The 19,631-nt window shown below is 67.4% G+C and overlaps 1 protein-coding gene across 4 annotated transcripts in view; it reads left to right on the top strand.

Moving 5' to 3' along the window:
- Positions 1-14,955, top strand: part of KCNQ1 (potassium voltage-gated channel subfamily Q member 1) — a 321,709-nt gene extending 306,754 nt beyond the window's left edge. For 3 of the 4 annotated variants that reach the window (XM_047823461.1, XM_047823460.1, XM_047823459.1), the window contains one exon: positions 13,804-14,955. In XM_047823461.1, coding sequence (XP_047679417.1) covers positions 13,804-14,025 — 222 coding nt within the window. In that variant the 3' untranslated portion in view covers positions 14,026-14,955. The remainder of the gene's footprint in view (positions 1-13,803) is intronic. The other variant, XM_047823462.1, reaches the window with a different exon arrangement.
- The last annotated feature ends 4,676 nt before the right edge of the window (positions 14,956-19,631 follow it).

Below are 19,631 nucleotides of genomic sequence, written 5' to 3'. Positions count from 1 at the left end.
GTGGGCAGAGCGCGGGCAAGGCACAGGGCAGGGTGCCGGGTGCAGCACCGAGGTGCCAGGGAGGGGGCGGTTGGGGGGGCGGAGAGGACAGGCGAGCCTGGAGGGCCCCTCGCTGTTCTGATGGCCGGAGGACCAGAAGTTGCTGTGGGAGGCCTCGGAGAACTGCCTGTGCGCTCCCGCCCCAGCCCAAGCCTCCCGGAGGCCCATCTGCCCGTTCTGTCGGGGCTTGGGTTCGTGCTTCGTGGAGGGATCTGCCCCAACACCCAGACAGAGCGAGCATGCTGGGCTTACCCATGAGATACTGAGCTCCCCGTCCCGAGGGCTGTGTAAGAGGCAGACAGTGTCGGGCAGAGGAAGGACAGGCTGAGGGGGCTTCTGGCTCAGGGCCCTGGGCCTCACGAGCCAGGAGGGAACAGCCTTGGGAGGGCGTTGTCACTTCCACGACGTGGGGAAGGCACACCCCAAGCTCCCGGCAAGGCCTCACATTCCAGGCAGGACACTGGGCTTGAGCCCACAGGGGAGGAAACCCCTGTGACTTCCCTAGGAAGGCAGGTTCCGGAAGGGGGCTCCGGCCCTGCCGTCGGGCACGTCCCACGCCTCCCTCCCCACAGGCTCTTGCAGGTGCCAGGAAAGGGGCTGGATGCCAGATTCCAGGCCCGGCCACCCCGGCCCCCATCTGGGACCCCAGCCCAGAGCCCTCGGGCCCAGCCTGCAACCTGGTTCCAGCCTCAGGGGGCGGCGAATTCAGGGAATCCTGTCCTAGGAGCTTGAGCAGGAAGTGGGGGTGGGGGAGCAGCCGCGGGCTGGGTCCCAGCCCAGGGGCCCGGGGGCCGGGGGGCCGGGGGGCCGGGGGCTGCCTGCCCGTCTAGTTCAGCCACAGCTGCAGCCTGCGCCGGGCTGCTGAGTCATGGGGCTGCTGTCTCCGGGCCAGGACCAAGGCGGGAGAGGCAGTGAGACCCGACACCCCGGCACCTCGAGAGCAGGCAGGGCCCCCGGGGACCAGGGGGGGCCGGCCTGTACCTTAGCCCTCCCGCACCCCCGTCCCAGACGCCACCCCTGAGTCCTGCAGGTGCCAGCTCCCAGCTTTCACCCGCAGCCGGTGTGGCCCTCGGCACAGCTCTGGCGGAAGCTCGTGTGTGTGCACCCATGCACGCACGCGTGCATGAGCACACACGTGGTCCGAGCCCCTCAGCCCCTCTGCTGGTCGCCCTCCCTGGAGCCGACCTGAACAGTTCCGGCCTCTGGTAGCCCCTTCTGCACGAGTCTTCACGAAGCACCTACTATGCGCCCGGCCCTGGCCTAGCAGCTGCGACGAGCCCCACCCTCAAGGAGCTGACCATCTGCAGTGGACAGAAACACAAAAGGAGACAGGGCGGCAAAACGGTGACAGGGACCGAGGACAGGGCAGCGGATAGGTCACAGGCATGCCGGGATGGGGTGGTACCTGAGAGGGGCACTTATGTAAATGCTTAAAGGACAGCAGAGACAGCCTGAAGCTCACAGAGCGGAGAGCCTGCCTTACAGGCAGCAGGTGCAAAGGCCCCGTGGCAGGACTGAGCCTGCACAGAAGGCCCATAAGACAGAGCCAATCGAGCACGGGCAGCAAGGAAGACGTGACCGGATTGTGATGGGCATCAGGGCCACGACGGTGACCCTGGCCTTGGCGCTGAGGGCGTGGGGAGCCCTTATATTAAGCCCTTCTCCTGAGGTCTAAGAGTGGCTATGGGGCCGCAGGTGAGAGGCGGCCGTGGCATGCGGTGGGTTGCTGGTGGCTCGGCCCAGGGCAACGGCTATGGCGGGCAGGAAGGAGGCTCAGATTCGAGATCGATCTGCTGGGCCCCGAATGTGTCCAGCCTTGACCATGCTGGTGCCTCTGGGGTTGGTTCAGATGAGAGATCCGAGAGCAAGGAGCCGGGAGGCCCCGGGATTTCTGACCTGACCCCTTACCTAAGCAGGGATCTTGGACAGGAGCAGCCTGGGAGAGACGTCGGGCCCAGAGAGGACTCACTGAGTCCCGGACGCCTTGACGTCTTGCAGAGGCGGCCCAGCAGGCAGGAGGCCCGTGTGTGGTGCTGGACGCAGGTGCTGCCCGGCCTGGGCCCAGAGGACAGGGGACAGCACCTCCCAGGAGAGACGGGGGGGCTGTGGCCATGGGGCAAAGTCAAGGGAGGGCTTCGTTCGTTTTGCTTGTTCGTGATGGGGAGTCTGCTGGTGGAGGGAGGGGTATGCCGGTGACCTGGGGAGAGGGGAGAGAGCTAACCTGGCTGGTGTTCTCTGCGGGGCGGCCTCGGACAGTGGCTGGACAGCCCGAGGACAGGCCAGGGCAGAGGACCCCTCTCCCCCGGGTCCTCGAGGTGCAGACGGAGAAGGGCACGCAGAGCTCTGGGGGAGGCGGCAGACCGTGGGAGGTGAGTGGGCCAGCAGGGTGCAAGCCGGCAGCGTTCTGGGGGACCCCCGGGCCGGATGCGGGCGGACTGTCCCGGGTCTGCAGCGGCCGGGGAGCAGGGGACACAGCGTGTGGCTTAGCCAAGCGGCCAGGGGGACAGGTGTCGGGCAGAAGCGATCCTTCCTGGTGGCAAGGGGGTGGGGAAGGTGAGAGACGGCCGAAGGACACAAAGTGCTCTGTCGGGGGCCAGTGGTCTCTGGGGTCGAGGGCATGTCGGAGGCGGGGTCGCAGGAGGCCCACCCCACCTGCGGGGCAGCCCAGTCCCCAGAATAAAGGAGGAAGAACCCTTTAGCAAGAGGGGAGGGTCGTCCTCAAGGCTTGACTGTGAGCCCCAGGCCAAGGAGGGGCCAGTGGGAGCAGAAAGGCAGGTGCAGGGGCCACGTGGAAGGGCCACTGCAGAGCACAGCCTTGGCCACGGCCCCCAGAAGGCCACTTCCCGGAGCAGAGCCCCCTCCCCTGAGTCCCTCGGAGCCTGCACAGCTGGGGGATGGAGGCGGGGGGGGGGGGGGGGTTGTCCTCTGAGCCCTCAGCCTCCCCGCCACCGGCCACGTGACTCTCCCAGAGCCCCACGAACAGGCTCCCTGCGCGGCCGCCCCCAGGAGCAGGCTCCGTGGACATGTTTCCACAAGACAACCCCAAGACCCGTGTGGAATAAAAACAAGCCAGTGGAGAGCCGCAGCGTCTCCCGTCACCATTTATGCTAAGACCTGGCGCGGAGGGAGTCTGTCCACGTGCAGATGTCGGTGCCTTTGAGTACAGCCGCAGGGGGAAAAGCCAGGTGACCTGGGAGGGGAGAGGAGCCGGGTGAGGCGGCCGGTCCAAGGGGACAACTCTCTGAAACGTCTTCGCGTTTGGGGGCAGCACTCAGACCACGCTCACCTTGCGAGCGGGCCAGCTGGAAAACGAGAAGCCCCAGCCGGGCCGGGCCGTGGACTGGGGAGGGGGCTCGGCCGGCGGGGCCGGGCAGATGGGGTTGGGTGCACGGGCCCCAGCCTGTGGGCCCAGGCTGAGCGGGGCCAGGGAGCGCGGCCTGAGAGAGGGGTGCAGAGAAAACGCTCCGGGCCGTGGGTGTGGCCGGAGCTGGGGGACAGGGAACTGGTCAGAGGCAGCTGTGAGGTGCTGGGAACCTGGGGGACACACTGGGGCCTTCTCCTTCTTTCATGGGCCCGAGGGACTGTCCAGGGGAGCCACACCCTGCCCCCCAGGAGACCCAACCACATACACAGGGACCTCCATTCTCAGACGGGCCCCTTCAGCTGCCCCACGCAGCTGTCCCCTCCCCGTTGGGCCCAGAGTCAGCCGGCCGGTGAGGGGTCAGGGATGGCCTGTCCCTGCTTTCGGGGAGGCAGATGTTGAGGAAGCAAACAATGCCAGCGGTGCCCGGGGCAGAAGAAGGAGAAGGATCCGTGGGCTCTGCGGAGGGGTGGACTATTCCAGGAAGTGGGACCGGCTGGTGCAAAGGTCCTGAGGCAGGGAGGGTTGTGGCGCATCCAAGGAACCAGAAGAAGCCAGCCTGGGGCATGAAGGGGCAGGGACTGAGGTGGGACACAGGGCCCAGACCGTGAGGGGCCCTGTGGCCAAGGCGGGGCCGTGTCTCCATTCCGAGGGCAGTAGGGAGACCTCCAGGGGGCTGCGCTTAGGGCCAAGATGGACTGTGAGGACGGAGGCGAGGTCTGTTGGCCATGGAGAGCTGCAGGGAGGGTGAGCCGAGCCTGGAGGGGGCACCGCTAGGTGGCCCGGAGGCTGGCGGGCTTAGGGCTCCCGTACGCCAGGCCCCGGCCGAGGGCCCCGCCGGGTGGGGGCGTGGGGGTGGCCAGGCCCGACCAGAAGCAGCCGGTGGCAGAAAGCACACGGCCAGCAGAGCCACCGGCAGCCCCTGCCCACCTGCCAGCCGTCGCCGGGCGGGGTATCACCCTCCCGCCGGCCTGGGGTTCGGCCGAGGCACCCCCCCCCCCCCCCGCCCCGCCGCTGGCTCCAGGTACAAAGTGTCCTGCCCGGCATCCCCCTGGCTTCCTGGACTCTGAGGCTCGTCAGAGGGGCAGCGCAGGGGGGGAGGCGGGGGAGAATCAAACGCAGGTGGGGCGTTTGCACCGCCAACATAAACACGGCCTCTCGCTTCCAGCCCCCGTTTCCAGCCTGCCCTACATTCCCGCTTGCCCGGCCCCCGAGCAGGGCGGCTCCGTCGGCCCGGCCCAGGGCTGCCGGACGTGGGCAGGGCGGGCGGCGGCCCCTGCTTGGCCTCCGCTGCCGGGACCCCCCGGAGGCCCCGCTGGGGGCTGGCCGGCCCGGCAGGGAGGCCCGAGCCCCACCCGGGGTCTCCCCCAGCCCATCGCCCCGGCCCCCCTTCCGGGTCCCCCGACTCTGCCCCGACCCCCTCTGCGCCGGGAGCCTTCTCCTCCCTGAAGCGTTGCTGTAAGCCGGTCACGGAGGCCTCAGTGGGGCTGGCTGGGGCCGTGGATGTGTCGTCCCCGATGAAGGCGCGGGGGAGGGCAGGGGACTGCGTGTCCGGGAGGACGGACTGTGTCCACGAACAGCGCAGCGCCCACAGACTCTGCAGGGCTTTTCATCCGGGGCGGTCGGGGGGGGACAGGAAGTAAAGCCCATGAGAAACAGGCCAGTGGTGTGGGCACGAGTTTTGGAGGAAAGGAAAGGTAGACGGGGGCCGGGGCCTGGGGGGCAGTTCTCTGCATGCAGGACAGAACCCAGGGAGGCTTCGTGGAGGAGATGGCAGAACGTGGACGAGCTGAGGGCACGAGCCACGTGGGGTCCCAGGAGGATGTTCCTCACGGCCGGGGGGAGGGGGCGGGAGCGGGGCCAGACAGGGGGCTCCGAGGCCGGGGCCGGCAGGGCGGGCGATGGGCTCGGACCACACAGTGGGACCGAGGACAGGCTTCCCCCGGGTGGGGGCAGAAGAACGCATCCCTCGGGCCGCGGGGGCCAAGGGCAGAGCGCACTGGCCTTGTCCCGGTGAGCTGGTCCCCGCTCCCCTCGAGGCCTCTTCTTTCTGCTGGGCCCGGGGACGGAGCTACCGAGGTTTTCCACCTCCAGAAAGAACAGCCCTGCCGTGTAGGAATGACCCAGAGCAAAGCGCGTTGTTAGGCCGCCATTATTAGGGTCTTCGCGCAGATGGCAAGGTAGGTTGGGGCGTAACGAACATCGTATGTAAAAAGGGCCTTCGCGTGCAGAGGGGAAGAGGAAGGCCACTCAGTAAAGTTCGGTGCATCGATAGGATCAGCACTGAAACCTTAGTTCAAACTAAGTCCCATGCAAATCAAAGATTTGCGGGTAAAGTGCACATCCAAAAAAGCGCCAGGAAGAAAGGGCCACCCAAGTGTGCACAGAAATCTAGAAGCCAGAAAGGGGAAGAGGGATAACGCCCACTGCATGAAAAAGCAAACAAATAAGACTTTTGTACGGCAAGACAAAACATAACATTCACGATTGCCACAAACTGATTCACGACGCAAATAGCACACTAGGGAAAACCGGTCAGGATGTACGTGTCAAAGGACAGAGTTCCTTAATATACAAAGAGCCCTTGTAAATCAATGACAATGAAAAGGCCTGAGAGCAGTGGCGGCAGTGCTCCTGGCCCCTGCTCCAGAGACAGAGCAAGCCCTGGGTTTGGGGGACCTCTGTCCCCCCTGCCTGGCACTGGGGCCCCCAGAGAATGTCAGGGGGCCTCGTTTGCTCAGCCAGCAGTATTTGTGAGGCACCAACTTTATGCCACGTGTATCTACCCGGCACCTACTACATGCCAGGCTCTGGGAGACCCTCTGGGGCTACAACAGTGACAGCGTGGTCGAAGGCCTGGCCTCAGGAGGCTTCGGTTGGTGGAAGGGGCCACGAGCACGTAAACCAACACACTAGGACATTTTGCGGAGCGGGGAGAGGTGCAAACGGAACTGTGAGCAGTGAGATCAGGAGGCTCCTGGCTGGAAAGGTCGGGGAAGTCTGCTCTCAACATTGGAGCTGAGGTTATACGACGTGGTGGCAGAGCGAATAGCACGTTCAAAGGCCCTGGGGCAGGACCAACAGGGGCGTATGTGCTCAGGGTCTGAGAGAAGAGGATCAGGGAGGACTGGGTGAGGGGGCTGCAGAAGATTCGCTTTCACTCTGGGAATTCCGCGGGGGGGCGGTAGCACAGGTCCGCGGGGGGAAGCTCGGCCTGGCAGCTGTCTCGGGCGAAAGGGAGATGGCCCAGCCCGTGGGTGACAAGTGGCTATGACAGTCCCATCCAGCGATGCGGCCGGCCAGGCTGGGGTGTCGGAGAAGGAGAGGTCAGGGGTTGGATTCAGGGCCCCAGCGGGTGGGAGGTACGGAGTGCTGTACTGTGTGAATGTCTGAGCTGGGAGGACAGGGCTGGGGGCAGGCTGGAGCCCGAGTGCCCTCTGGGACCTGCTGGGCCGAGACCCCGTGAGACCCGTGTGCCGGCGGAGGCGAGGTCCTGGAGTCCCTGCGGGGAGCACGGAGCTGGGGCCTGGAGTTGGGGGTGTCTGTGCAGAGGGATGCCCTGGGGCTGGGTGTGCAGGGTTGCGCCATGATCCTGAGGCCCCCGTGGGCGGACGGCCCGGAGCCCGGCGGTACTGGGGGTCCCCCCTTCTCCCGCCCCCAGGCAAGCACGTGTCTGTGGGCGGGGAGCAGGACTTTCTCAGAGGCAGGCGACCCGTGCTCCTGCGGCGTGCTCAGCGAGGGCCAGCCAGGCCCAGGCAGGCCTCCGGAAGGGGCCTGGAGAGTGGCACTGACCAGGCCCTCACCGTCCGGTCACGGTACGCCGAGGACCCGGCCGAGACCCGGCTCAGGCCACCTGCCTCCTCCATGTGCGCGGCCTCCTCCATCCGCCCTGCAGCGCGAACGGCACAGCAGGCGACGCAAGGGACAGGGGCTGGGACAGGGGCCCTGGTCCGCGGCCTCCAAAACACTCACCTTAGCAAAGTGCCCACCCATCGAGCCCCCCATGACACCGGTGCTGGGGCCGAGACGCAGTGGCTGCCGTGTCTCCTGCCTCTCTGGGCCGGTGTTCACCCAAGCAAAGGCCTGGGAGAGGGCGGAAGGACACGACGCGTGTTGGTGGCCACGAGTTCCTGTTGGAAGACACCTGGCACCTCGCAGAGCCCCCCCGCCGAATGGGGCCCCTGCTGCTCACCCCCTGTGTCGCGCTGTCCCAGCAGCACCGCCGGCTGTGGACTGGCGCTCACCTCCTTGGCACGTGCAAAGGCCCAGGGGCCTCAAGTGCCCGCTAGAGACACTCACACCTTCGGCAGCTCAGGGGACGATTTGGTGGGCGGTGAACTGTGTAAAATCACACCCGAGCGGCCCACGCATCCCCCGACACAGTCTCCCGTGCTCCATAAAGCCCGGTGTGGGTGTGCGTGCACACGCGTGTGCCCACACACCCGCCGACCGGCCTGCGCCGACCAGAATCCTGGCTCAGCCTCAGTCCGTACAGCACACGTGCACGCCTGAACACGCGCTCTCAGGAATCACTGGTCACGAGCCAGCGGGACCCTTCGTCGGAGTTCAGCGGGTCCCGGGCCCTGGTTCCGGGGTCCCGAGCGTGAACCCTTTCAATCCCTGCAGCTTCCCGCCGAGGGGGCTTGTGCCATCGCCCGGAGAAGCGGGCTCAGGCAGCGACCCACCCCAGCCCACCCCGCTGGGACCCGAACCCAGGCGGCCTGTCCGGTGCCCGGCCCTCCCCTTGCACCCGGACCCCGCACTTATGCGGCACACCTGTATGCACACAGCCACCCCCTCCCAGCCTCCCGCGGCTCCCCTGCACGCCCCCCGGGGGCGGCTGGGTGCACGCCCGCTGGCCGCAGGGCGGAAAGGCCCAGCCGAGCGGCTGCCCCGGGGACTGGCAGTAAACCCCAGCAGCTAGAAACACGGTCGGTCTTCCTCCAAGAGCGAAAGCACTAAAACAAAGCCATAAACGCAATTACACCGTCTCCTGCCATAAATTAGGACGTTACGAAGTGCTGTGATCTATTCCCACTCATACCCAGCTCTGTAAGACGGCCCGGCCCCACGGGCCCTCCCGAGAGGGTGATTTACGGGTGCTGTTGTCAACGGCTTGCCGTGGGGGAGGGGGCTCCCGAGCCCCGAGGAGTCGGGGGCCCAGCGCAGGCCACATGCGCGCTCGGGGCCGGCCGGGCCGCCCGCCGGGCAGGGACACCTCGCGCCTCCCCCCTTCCCCTTGGCCCGAGGGTCCCCGGGGGGCTGGGCCCCGTAGCACCTGCTACGTTGATTCCGCCAGCGTTCACTGGAGCCCCCCAGCGCTGGCGAGGAAGGGCGGGGGTCCCGGGTGCGTGGAGCCTAATTCTGATGAGCGACACAAACCCACACTGGGCGTCTCGGGGGAAAGAGGTTAGGCGCTGCTCAGGGGGATCGGGAGGGCGGCGAGCTCGGTCGGTGATGTTGGTAAGACCCAAGGGTGGGAGTGGCTGGTGCCGACAGCAGGAGCGTCCCCGACACAGGCCACCATGTTTACGGACTGGCCCGGAGGTCTGGAGTGGAGTGAATAAAGAGGGAAGAAGGAGGGGAGGCCAGAAAGCCAAGGGGGACGTGCCGGGGGACCACAGCAGGGATGCGGCTTCTGGGACTGAGGTGGAGCTCGTTGCAAGGGAAAGCTGTCTGACAGGCTACTGCAACCGTCCCAGCCAGGGAGCATGGCGGCCTAGCCTGGGCTGGGCTGTGGCGGGGGGGGGGGGGGCGCGGCAGGGCTCTCCCCGGCCCCGCCGACAGACACGATGCCGAGCCTGATGCCGAGATTTGCAACCTTCTCCTGAGGCGAGGAAACCGCGGAAGGGCCGGGCCGGGCCCAGAGAGGTGGAAAGGCCTAGATGGGAGTGCAGGACGCCGTGTGCTCGCAGTGTGCACGTGCCGGTGTGTGTCCCCCGCCCGAGCCTGGCGCGCTCCAGATCCAGAGGGCAGCTGACCACGGCTGTCGCATCAGAGGGCCCTCCTGCTGGCACAGTCAGTGGGGAGAGCTCTGGGCAGGCAGACCCCAGATGGAGCTAACACCTCCACGTGGACACGGGTGCCCGGCATGTGCGGGAGGGCACAGGGGGCAAAAGTCATAGGTCCCCGTGACCCCCGCCGCCCTCCCTGACCAGGCAGCGGCTTTCTGAGCGAGGGCCAGGGGCCACGCCCACAGGAGCAGGGCACAGGCGTGGCAGTCTACAGGGATAGAGGCCCCAAAAGTCCCGGAGTGGGGACGGGACCACCTGCTCGGTGGCCCCACGGCCCCAGGTGGGGTGTCACCCCCTCGGTCCTTCCTGCGTCCAGCAGGGCCCGTGGTCCCGCTCGGCATGGCCGGGCTGTGTCATGGGGCGGGCCGGTCGGCATTCACTCCTCAGACCCCGTGTCCCACCCTGTGTTGGTGGCTTCGCATGAGCTCTGTGTGTTTGGAAGGGGTGGCGGGAGACTTTGGGGTGAGACTTTGGGGTGCTGCTGGGGCCCTGGGGCCCTGGACAGGCAAGGCGGGCTTCTGCCCTGAGCTTTCCAGCACGGGGCTCCCTCCTGGCTGGGGGAAGCTACCCCTACCCCGAGTGCCTCCTAGCCCTGCCCCCAGCTGTGGGCCAGCCACACCCCTTCCTCCAGGAAGCCTCCAGGGACTCGAGGTGCACCTGGACCGCAGCCGCTTTGCCGTCTAATGGGCTCGGCAGTGGTGGGGCCAGGAGAACGGGGACCGTGCAGGTGTCTCAGGTCTGCAGCCGGGGGGGGGAAGGGGGGGAGAAGACGGCCGGCGGCAGCCCCAGGGCCCCCACGTTCCTTGGGCCTTCACTCCCGCACCTCCCTGGTATCTGTGACATGGGAGGGGGAGAGCTGGGGGTCTGCAGGACGGATGGAGGGCAGGTGAAAGGTGAGGTTATGCAGACGGGCTGAGTCATGGCAGCCACGTCCCTGTGCGTGTCCCTGGCGTGCGAGCCAGCGTGGAGCCAGCTGGGGCCCCAGACTCCTGCGTGCCTTGAGCCTCGGACCCCCAACTCCCTGCAGCCCACACGGGTCCTGGACAGTCTGCAAACAGGAGGGCCCAAGTGACCTTCGTCCCGGGACCCTACAGACGGCTCTCAGATGTCCCGAGAGCGGGTCCTGCCCCAACTTGAGACCCTGACCGCCCGTGGCCCCAGGGCACCGCGAGCTGCCTCCCAGAGCAGGGGGCTCCCTCCCTCGAGCCCTGGGCCTTGGTGTCCGCCCCCCCACCACCACCCCTTGGCTGTCTCCCACCAATGCGGCCAGGGCCATCAGCAGATCTGGGGCTGGGATCAAGGCCAGGCAGGTTCTGCAAAAATTTCCCTTGAAAGACTCTTTTTCAAGATTTTCTTTTGAAAACAAATTCATAACCACATCACACAGGAACCCTGTCGCCTCGGGTTTGATCACCAGCCGCCCGGGGCCCTCTTGCTAGCTGTTACTCTAACTGCTTTTTTCTCCTGCGAGGGCCGCGTGCATCGTCTGCTGAGTTGAGACCAGGAACAAGGGCGCTTTTGTCGGCCTTAGTCTTTCAGTCCCTATCAGATTGCAAGGAAGGATGAGGTCCCAGATCCCCAAAACCCATCTGCCCCAGCGGCTCCGGGGCCCGAGCGCGGCGGCCTTCCCCTGGGCACCCGCCAGGTGGACGCACCTCTGTGGCCCATGGCAGCTACCCCGGCCCTCTGAGTGCTCATCGGGTCACCTTCCACCGTGTAAGCGGGACAAAGTCACCTGTGCCCAAGTGGAGAAGAGAGAGCGCAGGACAAGGCCACCTCGGGGACCATCTCTCTGGGAGGTGACAGAGTCAGGCCCAGGGCCAGACAGGAGCTACCCGCCCGTCACCCCAGCTCGGGCCCTCCGGAGCCCACCGGCCCGGGCGAGTAAGGCCCCTGCCAAGGGGCTGCTGCATGAGTCCCGGGACCACCCTGATGCCCTGCCCCCAAGCACAAGAGTGTCGGACTCCATCAGCCTTGAGGGGCAGGGCCTAGGGGCTGGGGAGTACAGGGCAGACTTGGGGTGCTCAGAGCCAGCCGCTGAGCGCAAGGTAGCCCTGGGGGCAGGGAGTGGCACCAAGGCCAGCCACTGAGCTCCAGGAGGGGCACGGCTCCGGCGGAAGGGGCCGGGAGGGCTCTGGAAGGCTTGGCCCACCCACCACCCCCACACCGTTCACCGCACCCCTGCCGGCCCCAGCACGGACCGCAGGACGGTGCCCAGGCGTCCAGGAGAGGCCCGGCCTCCCCCGCCCCTCCCGCATCCCTGCCACACCTCTGTTTCCTCTTTGCCCCAGAACACCCTGTAAAGGCTTCCATACCCACACGCGCACCTGGGGGCTTCGACAGATGTGCACGTGCCGCAGGGTGAAAGCTTCTGTAATGTACTTGGTGCTTTAATTAATGCCAAACCGATCGATACCCGAGCTGCGGCCAGTTAAGTGCCACTGGGCCACGCCCGGATGTGCCTTGTTCAAAGCCACCGGTGTGCAGGCCCCGGGGAGCCCAGGTGACTTCCCCTGGGCCTCCCAGGGCGCCCGCAGGTAGTGGAACTGAGGGGCCCCGGAGTCTCGGGCCAGGGAGGGAGGCGGGGTTTGGCTGTGACGGCGAGCAAGCCCCCCCGCCGCGTCGCCCCCGGTCCCGGTCACTGTGAGTGTCCACTCAGCCTTCTGAGCTCAGCCCAGACCCCTGCTCTCACCCTTTCCCAGGACCGGCCGCTTCTGCCCTGACCCCTCCCTGCCTGACAGGCGTGTCTTCCCAGCACAGAAGCCCAGGGGTGGGGGCCGCAGGGGTGAAATGGGAGAGGCGGGGGTCCCGGCCGGTGGCCGTGAGCAAGTCCTCTTCTTGGGACCTCGGTCAGTGGCCTCCAAATGGCCCTACAGAGAACGAGGGTGTTGGACGGTCATCTGGGGGGTGCTCAGGGGGTGGTTGAGCGGAGCGGCCCCAGGCCCCGCCCCAGCTGGGCCAGAGAAGCCCACTCCCCTTCCCCTTCCCTCTACAGCCAGGGCTGCTGCACCAGACTTATCCGGGAGACAGGATCAGGCCCCTGTCCGGGGACCTTACACAGGTTACGTCTCAGACCCAGCTCCATCTGACGGAGGCACCGGCCTCAGCCCCACAGAGCTGGGAGACGGGGCACCTGGGTTTTGCCTCTGGGGAAGGGGCAGGGCCCCTCCCACAGCCCTTCTGATTGGGGGGGGGGCTGCTGCTGGGACGGGGGTTCCTCCTTCTGGCCCCCATCTTGGCCTACCTGGTACAGGGTCTCAGGTGAAGGGACTCCTTCAGCTCCTCAGGAGGGACCCCCTCTGCATCTTGTTTCGACCGTCCCCTCCCTCCCCTCCCCTCCCCTCCAGCTCCGGGTCTAGGGTGGGCAGGAGGGGGGCGGGCGGCCACACCACCTCGGAAGCCGGCCGCCCTGGGGACCAGCTCCTGGGTCTCCAGCCCTCGGGGGTCTAAGGCCACTTCGCCCCGCAGCCATCTTCCCCGGGGCCGGCCAGCCAGCACCCGGCTCTGCCTGGTCCCAGGGAAGTGGGCCCCGGGCGGCCCAGGACGGAGCCCTCAGGTAGAACTGCGCGCCTCCTCTCCCGTCCCCACCGCTCCCCGTCCTGCCGGTGCTCCCGGTACCCCAGGCAGCGGAAGGAAGGCCTGATTTCTTCTCTGATGGAGCACCGGGAAGGAATCACCCTCAAGGGCACCGCGACCCCAGACCCTGGCCCACACCCGGACCCCACGGGCCCACGGCTCACCGGCTCGGCACGCCTCCTGGCCTACTCCCTGCGGGCAGGACCCAACCCAGGGCCCACCGGGACTCCCTGCGCCGCCCCAGGCCGGCCCCCGGCCCTGCACTCCTGGCTGGCTACCCAGCAGCCCCTGCCGGGGAAGTGCTCGCTGGCCCCGGGCCGTGCTGCGCCCGCATGTGCTTCCCGTTTCACGGGGTGGCCCTGTCTTGTCCACCAGGGGCAGCCCCAGTGCCCAGAGCAGGACAGACTATGGAAGCAGAGCGTCGGGCCACGTGGCCAGAGAGAGCGCCGGGGACCCTGGCCTGACCCCTGGGGGGGGGGGGGGGGTCGGTGCACACGGGGTCCTGATTTTCTGGCTCAGCGGGAAGACGGTGGTGCCGTTGGTAGGGGGGGCAGAGGGGTCAGGCAGAGGGCAGACCCCACCCCGTGACCCTCGAGCTCTTCCCAGGGCTCCACTTTCGGGAGAAGGGGCGGGAGGGGCCTCGCGCACAAGTGCAGACACACGCGCACACAGGCACGACCGGGGCCGGGCGCGGCTCGCATTTGCGCGAAGGCACCTCCCGCCCCCGGGCTCCTCGGAGCCCCGGGGCCCCCCGAGGCCACGTGCACACCTGGGCTGCCCCCGCCGGCCTCACCTCTGCTCCCGTCTCCGCAGGTGGCGCAGCTGGACCAGAGGCTGGTGCTCATCACGGACATGCTTCAGCAGCTGCTGTCCCTGCACCACGGGGGCCCCCCGGGGAGCCGCCCCCCCAGCGGGGGCGGGGCTCAGGTGCAGCCCTGCGGCCCCACCAACCCTGAGCTCTTCCTGCCGGGCAACGCCCTGCCCACCTACGAGCAGCTGACTGTGCCCCGCAGGGGCCCCGAGGAGGGGTCCTGATGGGGGCTCGGGGCCCCAGGCCCTCGAGGGAAGGCCCGGAGGAGCCCCGGGCGGCCGGGCCCACCTCCCACCCAGCAGGGCCCCCCCCCCCCCGGGTCACTGGCCCCTCCCTCGCAGGCCCCAGACCCCCCCGTGAGCCACGCTGCCCTGAGAGCCTGCTCTTAAAGGGTCCCTGGGGCCGCCTCTCCCCAGCCGCCGGGTACTAGAACTCGGCTGGGTTCGGGGGCCCCTCTCGGCTCTGAGACCACACCGTGGACCCCACATCACTCGTGTGGCAGTTGGGACACGGTGGCAGGGCGCAGGCTGGACACCCGAGGCACTTGGTCCGCCCCACGTACGGCCAAGAGACAGCACGGGGAGTGCAGGCCCACCCTGGTAGGCCCTAGGGGGCTTCCTGAGAGGAGACAGAGGGGCAGCCTGGACAGGGTCTGGGGATACCACACCCTCAGACTCGAACCCAGGACCCCTGGAGAAGGCAGGCAGGGCAGGGCGGGCCCAGCCCGTGCCAACTCAAGGATGCCCGTGACGGAGGCCCCGGAGCCCCGCTCAGCAGGCCCCAGGCCTGGGCCACGGCTTCCGGCAGGAGGGACCAGCCCACCGCGGTCCCCAGAGTGCTCCCCTGGGGGTGGAATGTCCCCCACTTTGGACTGGGAGCTTCTCCCGCTCACTCCCCGCCCCGCGTGCGGCCCCCGCCTCAGCTCCCCGCCAGGTCCGAGCAGCTGGAAAGAGGCACAGAACCGTCGTGTCCCCTGGCCGGCTGCTGGGCGAGGAGTTGCGTGAGGCTGTCACGGTCCCTGCATGGGACAGGGGCTCCTCCCGGGCGTCACGTCTCACAGAAATCAGAATAATTTAAGGTGATTTTGGAATCTGTGTTTTAATGAGTTTCACAGTATGATTTTGACTCTTAATTGTGACGCTTTTCCTAATAAACGTGGACTCACGAAATCTGTCTGGGCCCTGCGCTCGCCTGGATTCCCGAGGGAGCGACCCATCCTTGGAACACGCCTGTCCTCCTGGGGAGCACCCTGGGCCCGTCTGCCCTGCCCCAGGGAAGGAGAAGAGGCCCGGAGCCAGCCCGCTGGCAGGAGGGCCCCTCCCAGTGACCCACAGGCACCTTGAGGCCAGGCCATCACTGCCCCGTCCCCATAGCCACACCGAGGTCAGCTTTGTCCACACGAGCTGAGCAGAGGGAAGGAAACATGGCCTGCCATCCAGGCCTTGCCCCTGTTGGCACCTTTGCTAGAATGTTCTTCCCACCCTCACCTCCTTGAATTGAAATCGCTTCTTCGGTCCGGGGCCCAGCTCAAAGCCCCCTCCTGCTCTCTCTGGAAGCAGCCCCTCCAGGCCTTGTGACTCCTCCAAGGGACAGGGGTGATGGGTGAGGTCATTGTCCTCAGACACGCACAGGGTTGGAGCTCAGGGACCGTGTCCTCCAGGCCCACGGCCCACACACCAGCTGCACTGTCATTTCTCGGGCCACAAGGCTTGGTGTGGACAGGACAGCGCCCAGCCCTCCCCTGCGCGCCTACCTGGGCCACCCCACCTCCCGGCCCAGCTGTCTTCACCTCCTGCCCAGTGGACAGGATCCCCCCAGTCCCCTTACAGGTAGGTGCCCAGGTGGCTGCTAAATAGGAACTCACGGTCTGTGTCACAGAGGAGGGGGCCGGTGTTGAGAGAGCTCGCAGAGGCTGTGGATCCCGTCAAAGGCTGCGGCCTTGGTTGGCATGGCTCCTGACTGGGGCTGTTGTGGGCGCCTGGCGTGGCAAAGATGTGGTCACGGCCTGTCTCCCAGCAGCCCCTGAGCCCCTGGGGAAGGCAGGCACCTTGGTAGGACCCAACACTCAATCCCGGCCTGGTCGGAGCTGTGGATGCGGGGTGAGGGGGGCAGAGCCACCCAGGGGAACACTCGTCTGTCCCCCCCAGGCAGACCGGCCCTGGGCCAAGCTCCACCACGGCAGTGGGCACGTCCGGGCCCACCCTCCCTTTAAGGAGGTCAAGGAGCAGAGACTGGATCCCCACGGCAGGCGGCGGGGTGCAGGGCCCCTGCACAGACATGCCTACCCCCCTCTAGGCCTTGACTTCCCCATCAGTAACAAGGGGCTCCCTCGGGCCTGTCCAGAGTCAAGCAGGCTGGGGGCACGTGCCAGGGGAGCCCCAGCCCGCCCTCGCCCCACCCCAGGGGCGCCCACGGCACTCTGCGTGGCCCCCCAAGCGGTCACCCTCGGCCGGGGTGGGGGGGTGAGTCCCCTCCACACACCTGTTCCTCCATCGTCTGGGACGGCTGTGCCCTCCTGTTCTCCTTCCAGAGCCCACCCACGTTCCCAGGCCAGCAGGGCTGGGGGCGGCTGAGAGTCGGGTCTCTGGAAGCCGCTGGAGGCCAGTGTCGGGACAGGCGGCCCAGGTTTCCGATGGAGGGGAAGCTCGGGCCCCTGTGGGAAGGGAGGGCCCCGGGTCCCCGCCTTGCTGCGCCCCAATGGGCCGGTGCCCCCTGGGGGGCTCCCACCGTGGGGACTCGGCATCTGGCCTGACCAGCGCGGGCCAGGGCGGGGGAGGACAGGAGGGGCGGCTCAGGGCCCGTGGCCTCCCCCCCCCACCCCTGCACCCACCGGGGGAGGGGCGGGAACAATTACTGGAAAGGCAAAAGCTGTTGTTTCCTTGTTGGGTAAACATTTGTGGAAACCCCAGGAAGCGGCCGGCTGGAGAGCAGGGCCCTCCGCGGCGCCCCAGGCCCCCCGGCACCCCGGCCCCCAGGCCCCCCGGCCCCCCGGCCCTCGGTGTGCTGTGGCGGGGCCGCCCATCTGGGCAGGGCACGGCCCCTGCACCCAGCCCGGCTTTGTTTTCCGTATTATCGACTGAACACAAAGTGCCTGAGTGCTTCACTCCTGGACGGGCCATTGCGGCCCTCTCGGGTGTGAAATGCAATTTACCTGAAATAAAGCCCAATTATGGAATTAGCTAATTAAAGCCCGCGGTGGAGGCTGGGCCCGGCCGGCCGGGCGCTCAATGCCTGCCCGGTGCCCGCGGTCTGGGGGAACAGATGGCGCCCCGGCCCGCCGCGCCGGCCGCATTCCTTCACTCTGTCCCCCGATAACTGACTTAGACAGCACACGGCCATCTGGTGTGTGACACATCCTGTGTGCCCCGGACAATGGCCCAGCAGACCTCTCCGGGAGAGGGCCGTCGCCCGGGCAACGGTGGCATGTGCAGCCCAGGCCCACCGGCGGCCCCTCCCCCACCCCTTTGTGGACCTCGAGCACGCGGCTGCCTGGCTCTCGCCGCCGACAATGCCCACGGATATTCGTCCGCAGCCCCCGGCCTTTGTCTCCAAATTGGGCTCCCTTCTCGAGCCCCTCAGCGTCCGATGGGTGCTGGGAGCATCTGCTGGGGTGGCAGGGTGGGGGCGGCCGCTCCCCGGGGCCCCCCGTCCCCGGGCTGGGTCCCCCTCCCCCACGGGCGTGCCCTCTGGAGCCGGGCGGGTGGCATCTCGCAGACGCTGGGCTCGGCCACCGGGGCCGGGCTCCGAGGCCCGTGCGGGCCCCACCCAAGGGTCGCCCAGTCTGGGGGCGGGGGGGGGGGGGGGGGGTTGGCCTGCCACGGAGTGTCTGAAATAGGAACCGTGAAGGTGCCCCTCAAAAGGGTCGGGGGGAGGGGCTGATGGAGCAAAGTCATGTAGGCGCTGGGCCCACATCTGGCACACAGTCGGTGCTTAATAAAGGCAGCCAGACAGACCGCCCGGGAGATTCCTGGGTGCTGGGCTCGACCTCCTGGATGCACCCCTCCTGCCAGGCCCGCGTGACCCCTCGGAGCAATGTCTCAGCCCCTCCCGCACCCAGCCTCACCCCCCAGGCCGCTGGCGGAAGCCAGAGACAGCCGTCCTATGCCCCAGGCCGCTCCCGTCCTGCCCAAGCCAGCCCCAGAGGCCCTGCGAGCCACATGGCACTTCCCCCCGCCCCCCCGCCCCGGAGCCCCCGAGTCTCCGGCCAGGCCGGCCCCCACTTATCCCTGTACCGGGCCCCGAGCCGCCCGCGGGCACAGCACCCCCGCCGGGCTGGGGTCAGGAGCCGTGCCCATGACGTGCCACTGGAGAAGAGGCTTTCCTGGGACTTTGAGACCACAAGGATGATGGCCGGGCGCTGGGTACTCAGGAAGTGCCAGTTAAATTAAGGGATACAATGAGGGTTTGGAAAGAGGCTGGTGGCACCAGGGGGCTGCAGACATGCCCGGACGTGGGCACGGCTCCACCGGGCCGTGCCATCTGGGGAGTCCGCCGCCCTGTGCCCTGAAGGAGGGGATCAGGCAGGTGTTTTGACTGACGTGGCCGGACAGCTGGGGCGGGGGATGGGTGGCTAGAGGCAGATGTGGCCGGGGCTCCTGGGACGGGGGTGGGGTGGGGGCCAGAGTCAGCAGCCTGAAAAAGGATCTTCTCTAGCACCAGAGCAGGGGCCACCGTCCTGCCCCATCCCAAGGTCCCTGCGGCCAGGGCACCACCCTTCCCTGCCCGTTCCTCAGGTGCCAGCTGTGTGGCAAGGGGAAGGGGTCCACTCTGAACCCAGGATCCTGCTCTCTCAGCGGGTCCTTCCGTGACCTCCTGGGCTTGATTCTGTCGTTCAGCCCTCCCGGCAGCATCCCTGTGAGGCACCAGGGGTGCTGTGGGGGTGCTTGAGGTCTCCCCACATCCTTACCCCCTCCAGCAGTCCCCAGCACCCCAGGCACCTTGGTGAGGCAGAAGGTGAGGGACACCAGAGAATGCTCAGACCCTCCCTTCCTCTCACTCGGAGCCTCTGTCCCCGAGACCGCCCTGCAGGCACAGCTACACCCACCCCCCCCCCCCGACCTGTCCCCAGGCCCAGGCTCACACGTGTCTGGGCAGTGGCCCCTCACCCTGAGGAGGGCCCATCCCGGTGTCTGTCGGGAGCCTGGCCTCCTCCTGCTTCCTGCGTGGGGACCCAGGTTGCAGGAGCAGGGGTGTGGAGACTGAGCTGAGAGCCTGTTGCTTGGACAGCACCGAGTCCAGGACCCCCACCTGCCCACGACTCTGAAACCCCCGCCCCCACCTCCTCTCCCGCCCCCGCCCCCTCCCTACCCTGCTCGGCGAAACTTCCCCCTGGTCTCTAGCCTCTAGGAAGCGTGTGATCTTTGTAACATCAAAGCAGGAGACGAGAGCCGCTTGGATCAATCACGCCCGCGGCCCCATCTTCCTGCCGGGCCCGCTGCCCCAGGAAGCGGGTAGGAAACGGTAAAACACACCGCGAGGGAGCACCACACCCGGGGTGCTCGGGGGGAGCACGGACAGTGCTGGGGGAGGGAGACACTAGGAACAGAGAAGCCTCCGGGCACACGGGCCCACCCCACCTGGGGCAGCTGGGGAAACCGAGGCCCAGGGCACAGCCGGCCCCACGTGGCACTTGTCTGCGTGAATCTGTGCTGGAAAAGCCTCAGAGAAGAGACAGGACTTCAGTGGCACAGAAGTCTGTGGCCAGGCTAGGAAGCTGGAGGGCAGCTAAAGCAGGGGCTGACCTTCTCAGATGAGATGGAAAGACCAGAGAGACCAGATCCGAGGACAAGATGTAGAAAATTCCTAGTTTGTGCATGGGTTGAACACAGCT

Source organism: Prionailurus viverrinus, chromosome D1 (genome assembly GCF_022837055.1).
Source record: "Prionailurus viverrinus isolate Anna chromosome D1, UM_Priviv_1.0, whole genome shotgun sequence".
NCBI classification, from domain to species: domain Eukaryota; kingdom Metazoa; phylum Chordata; class Mammalia; order Carnivora; family Felidae; genus Prionailurus; species Prionailurus viverrinus.
This window is presented reverse-complemented; position numbering and strand designations above follow the sequence as displayed.